General features: G+C 42.2%; 1 protein-coding gene across 2 annotated transcripts in view; it reads left to right on the forward strand.

The window, feature by feature from the left end:
* Window positions 1-12,770, forward strand: part of rnf19b (ring finger protein 19B) — a 171,812-nt gene that overhangs the window by 149,806 nt on the left and 9,236 nt on the right. For both annotated transcript variants that reach the window (XM_041213283.1, XM_041213284.1), the window contains 3 exons: window positions 7,583-7,788; window positions 9,161-9,305; window positions 12,145-12,307. In XM_041213283.1, the coding sequence (XP_041069217.1) occupies window positions 7,583-7,788; window positions 9,161-9,305; window positions 12,145-12,307 (514 nt within the window). The remainder of the gene's footprint in view (window positions 1-7,582; window positions 7,789-9,160; window positions 9,306-12,144; window positions 12,308-12,770) is intronic.

Genomic DNA, 12,770 nt, shown 5'->3' on the forward strand with positions numbered 1-12,770 from the left:
GACTGACAGCAGCATAGCCACTGCATAGTAGCAGCATGAAACAGCTTGCTTAACCTGTTGTTCAAATTTTTGAGTTACTTTGCCTTTTGAGGTAGACCTGACACTTTTCAGGTCCGAAAGTGGCCATTTGTGAGCTTGCTTGATACAGAGTAAACAATGACCTGATCAGGATAGCCACTGTCCCACAGGATAGCTCTGATGCGCTTTATTTCTGCATCAATGTGAGGAAATGGCTAGGGCCCTATTTACAAGATTGCTGGTAAGGCCAAGTGTGTCTCCGATTGTTGTGATGCACAGGGGTGTTAATGTAATGGGTGGGGGTGTGTTAGCATAATGAGCAGCGCATAGTGATTAGTCTGCTTGTCGCCTCTTGTTTTCAGCTCTCACCACTGGCAAGCTATTATGAAAAGAGAGCCAAGTGCGTAATCCTCTCCCACCGGTACATAGCCTCTGTAGTGCCTCGCCATGGCGATATACATAAACTGGGTACCTCGCAGACCCAGGCTAAACTACAGGGAACTCAGGAGGCTTGGCCCCTGTACATGTAGCGGAGAGGCCCACCAGGGTGTGGTTATGCCCTGGTGCCCATGAACCAGACTCCCAGCTATAGCTAAATAGCCCCACTGCCTTCTGGGTGTATTGGGAGAGAAGAAGACTAAGGGAGTAAACCCTGACAGAAAATCTGTTGTGGAGTCCTCTAGGTGGTTTTCTGTCATATATCAGGCAGCTTTCTGGCAGTTCCTGCAGCAGAGCTGGTACCAAACAGCACTGGTTTCATCCTTTCCTTTGGACAATACTAGCAGTGTTGAGGTGGGTGGGCAGGGAGGGGGTACGCCCTGATGCTAGGACAGCTCGGGGTCCTCCATACTATTTGCCCAGGCCTGCGAACTGGGGAGGACACTCCAGCTTTGTGTTTCACAATGGCACAACATGGGTGAAATAAACCTGTTGAAGGGTCATGAGGACTCAAAACGTCAACTCTTTTCTTCTCCGCCGATGCTGCCAGACCTGCTGAGTTTTTCCACGTAATTCTGTTTTTGTTTTGAAAAAAACAGTTACCGGTTATAAGCTCTCACTTAGAGCATAGAGCACGAGCGCCAGGGACTACTTCCGATGGTGGGAGAGATCATGGCATCTCATTGGATAGCTACTGCCCATCTCAAGCACAGAGTGGCCCCTGTCAGTTAGGTGCTGTCCAGCCACAACCTGTTTGCTTCAATTGGTACTTGGAGCTTAAAAAGTCATCTCTCAACAGGCAAGTTGCTAATGTCTGCACCAGGCAAAACAAACCCAATAAAGAAGACAAGTCTTTTGCATCACAAGCTGGAATGTAAGGACTATGCGTCCCAGCCTTACCGATGACCTGTTGCAGGTTGGTGAGGTGTGCACCAAGAGCTTACAAGGTTCAATGTGGACATTGAGGGAGCCTAGTTTCTAGCTGCACAGCAAAGTGAATTACTTAAAGAAAAACACTACACTTTCTTCTGCAAGGGGAAACTCGAGAAGCAACATGAGGTTGGAGTGGGATTCGCAGTAGAAAAGACGCTCCTTGCAATGGTTGAACCTCCCAGTGAAGGCTCAGAGAGGCTTCTTACTCTTCACTTGTCAACAAGATTGGGTCCAGTTAACCTTGTGGGTGCCTATGCCCCAACACTCATGTCCATCCCAGATGCCAAGGATCAATCCTATGAGCACTTGACCCTGCCATCAGAATTCCCTGCACTGAGGCTCTGTACCTTGTCAGGGACTTCGACGCAAGGCTAGGTACCAAATCACACAGCTTATCCAATGCGCATTGGGTACCAGGAAATCTGCAAGCAGAACAAAAGTGAACAGAGGTCTTTTTCTTTATTTTTTTCATGGGATGTGAGTCTCACTGGCAAGGCCAGCATTTGTTGCCCGTCCCTTATTGCCCTTGAACTGAATGGCTTACTAGTCCATTTCAGAGGGCATTTAAGAATCAGCCACATTGTTGTAAGCCTGGAGTCGCATTTACACCAGGTGAGGATGACAGATTTCCTTCCCTAAAGGACACCAGTGAACCAGATGGATGTTCCTAACAATTACACAGATTAGCTTTATCTTCCAGATTTCTTAACTGAGTTTAAATTCCACGAGCTGCAATCATGGGATTTGGACCCATGTCCCTAGAACATTATCCTGGGACCCTGGATTACTAATCCAGTAACGTTAGCGCTGCACTGCACTATCATCTCTGCCACCAGTTGCTGGAGCAATGCTGTTACCTGTGGACTCTGTGTGACAGGTACCTACTTCCAAACCAGATCTTGCCCCAAGGTGACCTGGGGACATCTGAGATCATCTCACTGGCGCCACCTGGATCTCTTCATCACCAGATATACCACCCTATACAGTGTCTTCACCACTTGTAGCTCTCTGTGCTGACTGTGACATTGACTGCACCCTAGTCCATGAGTTGCTGTTTGCTAATGATGCTGTGCTGTTATCTCATCCTGAAATTCACTTACAGCAGTTTGTAGATTGGTTCTCCCGGGCCTCATTGGACTTGATAATGAGCGTCAGGAAGACCAAAGTTAAGGGCCAGGACGTAGAAACTCCACCCTCCATCAACATTGATAGCCTCATTCTGGAGGTCGTTGACAACTTCACATACCTTAGATCAACAATTACCAGCAACTGATCCCTTGATGCCAAAATCAGCACCAGGATTTCCAAGGCCACGGCTGTCGTGTCAAAGTTGAGAAGTCAAGTGTGGACCAACACAAAGTATCTGAAAAGACAAAGCTCTATGCATCCCAGGCTTGTGTTCTCAGCCGCCTCCTTTAATCTGGAACAATTTATGCAAACCAAGAAAAGCGGCTGAACACAATGGACTGGATTAAATCCAGCCTGCTAACTCTGTTGCTCTCTCCACAGACCTGCTGAGTATTTCCAATATTTTCTATCTTTGTTTCAGATGTCAAGCGTCTGTGGTTTGCTATTGACCCACGTAAACTTCCTGCGTGAATGTAAAAGCCGTCAACAAATAATTAAGCTTTAACTGGCTATGATTTCCATGAATTGTTGGCTTGGGAGCCAGAAATTCTTCAACTAATCCACAATGATGCTAGAAAGGGAAATGGCTGCTGTTCTTTAAACAATGTCAGCTATAAGGAGTTTCAAAGCTGCAATAATTCACATGGAAAGGGTCACATGAGCACAGTTTCCATTTTTTTTTACATGATTATTAAAAATCATATTTTAATTCTAGCAACTTTGCTAATGCCAGACTGGCTGTATTGAGTGATAATTACATGGGCTGCTTGCACACCTATCATTACAGTGAATTGAAACTCCTCGATAAGTCTGCAGTGGCTCTTTCACTACTTTGCCTTGCCATGGGTTGGCTGATAAATCCCACACAGCACTTAATTTTGGGCACTGTAAAGTTAGGTTTTGAAATGTTGACCTTGGCTGACATTAGGGGCAGGATTTTTCCATTGGCATGCGGGGGTGGGCCTGACATGCTGACGTGTAAAATGATGCGCGATGATATTGGCTGCACCCCCGCCAAAATGAAAACGGCCTATTAAGGCCATTAAGAAATGAATTGAGGCACTTGCGAACACTGCCCGTCCTACTTCAAGGTTGTCGGGCAGGCGAAGAGCGCAAGCAGCCTTCACGCTTTTCAGGAAACCTCATCCGTGAGTGGGATGAGATTTCCTGAAGCTTTTTATCAAATAAATAGGTAAATTTTCATAAATTTTAAAAACATGTCCCAGCTCATGTGACACGTTTAAATAAATTTTCAAATCGTTTATCTGATTGTTTTAATATCCATTCAATCTCCCTGAGGCAGCTCCGTGCCTCAGGGAGATTGCTGCGCTTTGCACTCATGCGTGAAAGAGCGCTGGCCCCGAATCCCCCCTCCCCCTTCCGCCCGCACAGGTAGCGCTCAGTTGCGTATTACACTGGGCGGACCTGAATTGCCCCGCCCACGTAAAATGGCAGCACAGAGCCGATCGCAGGCAGAGATCGGCCCCCACCCAGCCTGCCCATCATAGGAGAAATCCCGGCCTAGGTTGCAGTCAAGTATGTTACCCCCTTTATCAGCTTGATGTAATCGGATATGCTTGCTGAGTCCGTCTAGGCAAAACTGTTGATTTTTGGTGGCTGAAGGGCATAAACATTGCTGGACTTCCAAATAGAAGCACATTGGGCCGGATCTAGCCAGAGTGGGACATCTTGCCCTGCATGAGTTGGACTTTCTTCTGTACATTCAGGCCAAACACGTAACTTGCTAGAAATGTGAGCTAACAGTAGTTTGGCGAAAGCAATGGTGTATCTGGGATCTCCGTTAACAGCAGGACCAACAGTGCATTTTCTTAACCAATGAGATTTAAGAATTAAGAAAGAAGTAACAGTGAAGAAGGTCGAATTCGAGTGGGTAAATTAGTAAAATAACATACAAGAGAAATAGAGAATAAAATACTGAATTAAGAGAGGTGGGGGGAAAAGACAAAGGAAAAGAAAAAAAATGTGAAACATTCAAAATTTGACACTTAACTCTAGTAACAATTTACTATTTGCATTAGTGAGAATGAGCAGTTAAAATTGTTCCCTTTCTGGGCTAGCGTGGTTAATTGGCACTGCCTTAACCATTATAATTTTGTTATAAAAAGATATTTGAGCTGTTAAGTTCCAATCCTAACTTTCTGTGGCAAGTTTAATGGACAATTACTGTGCAAATCCAGCAAGTTCTTAGAAATAACATGGAGACTAAGGGCAAGATGCCAGTTGTACAAAGAAAGGTGTATATTGGCCGGCTAGTTCTGGAGAATTGCAACACATGGGCAAATCTCTTAATTTCCTGCACTTGTTGACTGATTCGGATATTAATAGTGGCGTACGTTGTTACTATGCTATTATTTTTCCAGTAAGATCCGGCCCATTGTTCTGTTTTGTTTTGGATTAGTTAACCAAATAACAGAAATAAAATAAGCACTTTAGAAATCGATTATTTTGTTGGAACTGGTTGTAGCATTGACGGACAGTTCTGCTTAATTTTTTTTTAAAAACTAGAAACAGGTGTGTACTGATTGCTTGGCATTCTACATAAGTGTTAAAATCAAAACAGAATAAATCTGAAATGAGTCAGAATTGACCTTTTTCTGAAGGCAGATTCACGTGGATGTGAAAACCCCCATTACCACAGAAACGTTTTTTCCAGGTATTGTATTGATGCCTGAGCTGAATCATCTCTGTCTGGATCACATCCCACCTACAATCACTTTGTCTTACAGGAATTGATTTTTGATTTCCTTGAGTCCTCGTTGAGCAGACATTAATTTATTTCGGTTGGACCAGTTTAATGTGTGATGCTTGTAGTTGAAGTAAACTAATAATCCGTATTAAATCATGCAATACTTGAGAGCACATGTTAAATATAGTTTTAATTCTGAAACGCTTACCCTGCCCTATTGGTTTTACCTCAGATGAAATTGTATTGGTTATAGCCATGTGTCTCTGGTCAGACTACGATAGACATAAAACCAGGGCCAGAAGCCAAACCGTTTTAGAGCACAATAATGGACAGAAAGGACTGAATAAAGTGCAGGATATATGTACGTTTATGTATGCGAGGAGGGAGGTACAGAGTTAATTGCAGGAAAAGACACATTCAGGACTCGCAGTGATAAACTCGTCACAAACACAACAATCAACACGTGCTTCCAAAATAGAGCAGGTCTGTGGAAACGAAGATTCTTAAATCATTTTAAAAGTAGCTGAATCTCATGAATTTGGAAGGCTGGAGAATATTTCTGAATGGGGCAAATAACTGCCACCTTCTTCTGAATGTAACTTTCTGAACAACTGGAGTTCATTTGCTGTTTCTATATTCAAAGACCTTGGCCCGTATTTTGCGATCAGCAGTGAAGACATGGTACTTTGCATCCATTATGCTTGCACCTGCCCACAGATGTTTCACAATGGCAGCTTGCAGTGTTTACAAATTTTTTTCAGTGCAACACCCTCTGCAGGGGATTTATGGCATGTGTGAGCAGGGCCAACAACAGTGTTTCCCCTCAACCAAGTGACGCAAAGTTTAAATCAGGAAATAGCAATTCGAATATTTAATTCATTGTAAAATCATGAACGGAAAGAGAGATTGAGAGGGAAAGGAAGAAAAGATTCAGAGAGAGATAATTGACAAAAGTAGAAAAAATTTAAAAATCTCCAACAATAATTACATTTTATACAGTTAAATTTTCAGCACCAGAGAGGTTGTTTGGCTGTAATTAAGACCTATCATGTCATTTACAATTCCTTTGACTTCCTAACTCTTTCTGCCATTTTTAGTGGATAGGTACTGCAGCTTCACGCCCTCCAAGTCTTTTAACGTTGACTCTATTGGCAAAGTACTGGTGGGTTGCAGCTTGTAAGGGAGAGCATTTGGGCTGCAATCTCCTGATTTCACATTTAACTGTACATATGCAGAAGTCAAAAGTTGCTGTCTGATTTACTTAATAATGTGAATGTTGATAGACTCACCACGGCTTTCAATGTGAAATACAGGTCAATGTATTTTACATAAGATTACAGCTGATAATATTTTGATGTTACTGAGATGGTTTGATTATTATTTTCTTGTGTGCAGACATGTTGACCCAATAGATGAATAACCATTAAGGTCTGACTTCAAACTTAACAACCATTTAAGGGAGGGAAAGAGAGAATTTGGATTATATAGCATCTTTCATGCCCTCAGGGTGTCACAAAGTACTTCACAGCTAATGAAGTATGTTTGAAATGCAGGTACTGTTGTAATGTAGGGAAATGGAAAATGAAGTGTTGTCTGTTTTATTTTTTCATAGTCCAATAAACTGACACTATATTGAGAGAAATCCTGACGCATTAACTTATCTTCGATAATTCTGGATATGTGTATCAGGATGTTGCTACTGATTGATAACATCGATTGTTAGCATCGAACACTTCCCAGTCATGTACATGTAGGGGCATGATTCCCTATACTTTGTTCTAGCACCTTAACTGTTGTTTTAAAAAATAACATCCTGTGAGAACTTTCCATTTCTCAGTGCCAGCAGCTTTTTAACCATAGAATAAATCTGCTAGTGGTGCTCTGTTGTCTGCAGTCCTATGCTACAGTTTGGGTTCAACAGGACCCAGTGGTGTTGTACCACAGGATATGAGTTCATATCCACAATTCCTTCCACAGTGAACTCTTGACTTTATTCAGGTTATCAATAAGAAGTACAGGATGGAGTTTAGCTTGTTTTACAGAGGGAAATGAAAATAGGAGGTCGTCACCCAAGTTGGCCATTTCAATTTTTAGTTATAGGATATGGTTATTACAGCTCTAATTGTCCACTTCATTTGTAGGGAATTGGCCTCCATTCACATCTTAAAAAGAGCAGAAAATAAAATGCTTTTTTTAAAAAAAAAGTTTATCTTCCATCTGGACTCAGAATATCCTTCTTACAATAACATTGCTGAAGAATTCAAAGAATAAAATTCCAAAGAACAATGACATTAAATAAAGCATGATGCTGATTTATTATCTACATTTCCAGTGGAATAAATTGAATGTGTTTTCCAGCTACGCTGTGATCGCCTATGGATGTGCGAGCTGCCCAAAGATCACCTGTGGGAGAGACGGCTGTGGCACAGAGTTCTGCTATCACTGCAAACAGCTCTGGCACCCAAACCAGACCTGTGACAATGCCCGTCAACAGAGAGCCCAAAGTCTTCGGATTCGTACAAAGCAAACATCAGGTCTGAGCTACGGCCAGGACCCCGGCAACGGTACGTTGGAGAGTGTCTACACGGTCATGATTCTTACAAGTTGAACAGTGCCAAGTGGGCAATGTAGGAACATAGGAAATAGGAGTAGGCCATTCAGTTAGATCATAGCTGATTTTCTACCTCAATGCCATTTTCCCACACTTTCCCCATATCCCTGGAGATTTTCAAGATCCCCTTGAAGCCTCTTTGCATCCTCCAAACAACTCACATTCCACCCAGCTTTGTGTCATCCACAAACTTTGAAATATTACGTTTGGCCCCCAAATCCAAATCATTGATATCGTTTAGGAATAGCTGGGGCCCAGTCATTGATCCTTGTGGTCCTCCACTAGTCACAGCCTGCCAACCTGGGAATAAGTGGGTCATTCTCTACTACCTAGAAGGACAAGAGCAGCAGAATGACCCATTTATTCCTACTCTTGTGTTCTGTCCGTTAACCAATTCTCAATCCATGCCAGTACATTAGCCCAATCCCATGTGCTGTAATTTTGTTTACTGACCACCTGTGTGGGATCTTATTGAAATCATTCTGAAAATTCAAATACAGCACATTCACAGGTTCCCCTTTGTCTATTCTGCTAGCTACATCCTCAAAAAACTCCAACAGGTTTGTCAGATATGATTCCCCTTCCATAAATCCATGTTGACTCTGCCCAATCCTACCATTATTTTTGAAGTGTTCAATTATCACATCCTTTATGATAGATTCTAGCATTTTCCCTACTATTGATGTCAGGCTAACAGGTTTGCAGTTCCCTGTTTTCCCTCTTCTCTCCTTTCTTAAACATGTGGTTACATTTGCTAACTTCCAATCTGCAGGAACCATTCCCTGAATCTATTAACTTTAATGCAAGACTTTGTTAATCTTTTCCTTTTTACATCCCTGTGGAATTTTTTATGGTCCGTTTCTATGCTTCTTGCTAGTTTACTCTCGTATACTGTTTTCTCTTTTTTTATCAGTTTCTCAGTCCTCCCTTGCTGAACTCTAAAAGCTCCCAGTCTTCAGGCTCAATCCTCAATATCCACATGTGACCTTCCTGATTTCCATATTTGTTATGGATTTGTATTCGTCAACCTGCATGAATATCACTGTTGATTAAGTGGAACATTGTTCCACTTTCTTAATAATGTCACCTTCAAACGTTTATTCTTTTAGCTATTTTAGGTAAATTTAACGTTAGATATATTTTAATTATACCCACTGTCTCGAAGTAGCTTGATTTTATCAGCTGTCTCCAATTGAAAACCAGTTATGGTATTGTGGATGGTACAGAAAATATATAATAGTATTTGTGTTTTATGCCCTTTTTATTTAGATTTAATAAATTATTCAGAAACTAGTCATTCACCCCTTTGATGTTTTCCTTATTAGCTGATGATATCAAGCCCTGTCCACGATGTGGGGCCTACATCATTAAAATGAACGATGGGAGCTGTAATCACATGACTTGTGCTGTTTGTGGCTGTGAGTTCTGCTGGCTTTGCATGAAGGAGATCTCTGACCTCCATTATCTCAGGTAAGAACCAGATTCTCATGAGGTTTGAACCGTGGGAGTGGTGGGGTGGGCGGGTGAGATGAAGCTGGTGAAAAAGCTATCACTTTTTTAATGAGAAAATTTTACCTTTTTGCTTTATTTTTGGATAAAAATGTGTAATTGCCAAGCAATAATATGTTTTGCCAGCTCATTTGGTGAGCCAGTAAGCGGATACGATGTAATTTTATGTAAAATGCTTCAGAGGATGTGGTGCAAAGGAAAAACTTGCAATACTCCACATGGGGTCTGACCAAAGCTCTGTATAACAGAAGCGTAACTTACTCCCCTTTTATTATAGCCCCAGGAGATAAAGCTCAGCATTCCATTAGCTAATTTGACTATGTTTTGTACCTGTGCACTAGTATTTAATGACTTGTGTACATAGGCACCCAAATCCTTTTAGTCTTTCCAGAACTCCTAGTTTCTCTCCATTTAGAAATGATTCTGATTTATCATTCTTCGATCCAAAGTGGATGACTTCATCCTCCTCCACATTGAACTTTGCCTGCCACTGCTTTTCCCAATTACTGAATCTATCCATGTCCCTTTGTAACCTTTAACTTTGTAACTTGATATTGTCGCTAGACTAGTAATCCAGAGACCCAGGGTAATGCTCTAGGGGCCTGGGTTTGAATCCCACCATGGCAGATGGTGGAATTTGAATTCAGTAAAAATCTGGAATTAAAAGTCTAATGATGACCATGAAACCATTGTCAATTGTTGTAAAATCCCATCTAGTTCACTAATGTCCTTTAGGGAAGGAAATCTGCCATCCTTACCTGGTCTGGTCTACATGTGACTCCAGACCCACAGCAATGTGGTTGACTCCTAAATGCCCTCTGAACAAGGGCAATTAGGGATGGGTAATAAATGCTGGCCTAGCCAGCGACACCCACATCCCATGAACGAATAAAAAAAAACTTCCTGGTCCCATCCACCCAACTTACTGTGTCTCTCAGTTTGATGTCATCTGCAGATGTGAATAAGCAACTCTCTACTCCTTCTTCCAAGCCATTGATTACATACTGAAAAGCTGAGGCCCCACTACAAATCCCTGAGGAACACCACTTGTCACAGCCCACTAATCAGAGTGCATTCCCTCCATCCCTATCTTCTGTCTTCCACCTCCCACTCAATTATCCAAAAGACAGCCAAACTTTCTGAGACATGACAGTGCCAACAGCTGAGCCACAATAACATTTTTTAGAGTGGGTTATTCGGACCAGGAAGGTCCTAGGTTTGGTCCCTGGTTCCTTGTTTTCTGCTCCATTTGCTTATCCCACATGGAGCTGCAATAACCATATTACAATTAGGCTTTATTCATGGGCTTTGGAAGATAATCGTGCTCCCGAACACTGTAATTCTGCCCCCTCACTTGTGCACTATTAAAATAACCTGTTGACGCTCACTGTCACGTTCGTACATGAAGACTGCCATCTGAGCACCAGAAGCCTGATACGCCTGTAGAATCTTAGCTGATGTAAGTCACTGCCTACAGGAAAGAAAATTAATTAATGGGGGGGAAAAAAATGGCGATACCTCTAATAAGGGCAAAATACTGCAGGTGCTGGAAATCTGAAACAAAAAACAAAAAATGCTGGAAAAACTCAGCAGGTCTGACAGCATCTGTAGAGACAGAGATAACGTTTTGAGCCCATGTGACTCTTCTTCAGATCTAAAGGGAGATAGGGATGTGGTGAAATATATACTGATTGAGGGGGGTGGAACCAGTGAAGCTGGATAGGAGGCCAGCGATAGGTGGCGGCAAAGGTGAGATGGCAAAAGATGTCATAAACAAAAGGTCAAAGAGTTGTTAATGGTGGTGGTACTAGCTAAATGTGGTGACATTAAGAAAGCAAAATGTGATAATGGCCGGACCAGGGTAAGCACTCTGGAAAGTGACAGATGGCCCGAGTGGGGGGTGGGGTGGGAAGAAAGATCGAAAATAGGCTAAAAGCTGGGGAACAACAATGAATGAGAATGGAAATAACTTTAAAAAAATAATAATCAATATCTCTAGAGACCTAAAGCAGAGATAGGATGAGCTGGGGAGGTAACAAAATCTTCACATCATTTTAACTCCATTTTGGCACCAGGATCACACTAAGTTTTTCACCGTGTCAACCCCGACTTCAGTAGAATGCTGCAAATGTCAGTGTAATCCTTAAAAACTGACCTCCCTGGTCTCGCATCCGCTATAGTTTGTAATGGCTGTAGCTTGATTCTCCGTGACGTGAAGTGCACCTGTTAAACCGCCTTGTTTAAAACTTAGGAGGCAGCTTACAATATCACTTTTACATTTCCATTGAATGGTAAGAGCTGATGGTTCATTAATTTTCCTTTTCAATTGGTAGAAATTCGGCTGTGTTTACACACATGATGAGATCTTTCATGTTCTAAAGGAGTAATTAAAAAATACATGTTCTGACAAAAAGTCACAGACCTGAAACGTTAACTCAGATGCTGCTTGACCTGCCGAGTATTTCCAACATTTTCTCTTCATGTTTCAGATTTCCAGCATCTGTAGTGTTTTGCTTTTTTCATAAATGCCTGTTGCCTGCTTAGCGGTACTTAGATCGCAAATTAACCTAGATCGGGGTTCACATATTGTCCTCAAGCTGCGGTAATGCCGCCATCTAGTGGCATCTGGTGAATCTGTTTTGCATCGAACTAAAACCGAACTGAATTTCGGAATGTGCATTCGTAATTGGTGTTACGTGGTATGGTCGACATCTGGGCAAACCCTGTGATGCCAAGCCTGAGCCTTGGTGCTTTCAACTTGCTGTGACAGTCCCTGACTTTCTTTTGTTGCCACTTCCAGCCCTTCTGGCTGCACGTTCTGGGGGAAGAAGCCATGGAGCAAGAAGAAGAAGATTCTCTGGCAGCTCGGCACGCTGATTGGAGCTCCTGTGGGCATTTCTCTCATTGCTGGAATTGCTGTTCCAGCCATGATTATCGGCATCCCAGTTTACGTGGGTCGGAAGGTAAGAAATATTCATATAAAGTAGATCTGGCAGCTCGTAGCTTGTAGCTGTAGCGTTCCCTGTTACCTCATCATGACGATTATTGAATGTAAGAAATAGGAGCACAATTGACCATTCAGCCCTTCTAATCTGCTCCAGCATTTAATATCATCATGGCTTGTCTCCTAACTCAAAGGAATAGGCACGCAGTGGAAAGTTGGCATTGTGAGGGTGAACAGCAGAATGGTATTTGTTATATTTAATTTCATGGGCTAAAACCTGAATGCTTCTTTGGATTCTTCACCTTTTTTATTAGATTTACATTAGTTTTCTATTGTGTAATTTTCTGAGCTTTATTTTGATACTGCCAAGCCCCAAATAGAACAGTAAATCTGAGATTGCTGCCCACTGAGTTACTCTGGGGTCCTTCCCATTTTCACACCTGAAAGTGCTTTCTTGTTGCGATACAAATACAGGTCGCTCT

The sequence above is a fragment of the Carcharodon carcharias genome, chromosome 19, assembly GCF_017639515.1.
Source record: "Carcharodon carcharias isolate sCarCar2 chromosome 19, sCarCar2.pri, whole genome shotgun sequence".
In the NCBI taxonomy this organism is placed as follows: domain Eukaryota; kingdom Metazoa; phylum Chordata; class Chondrichthyes; order Lamniformes; family Lamnidae; genus Carcharodon; species Carcharodon carcharias.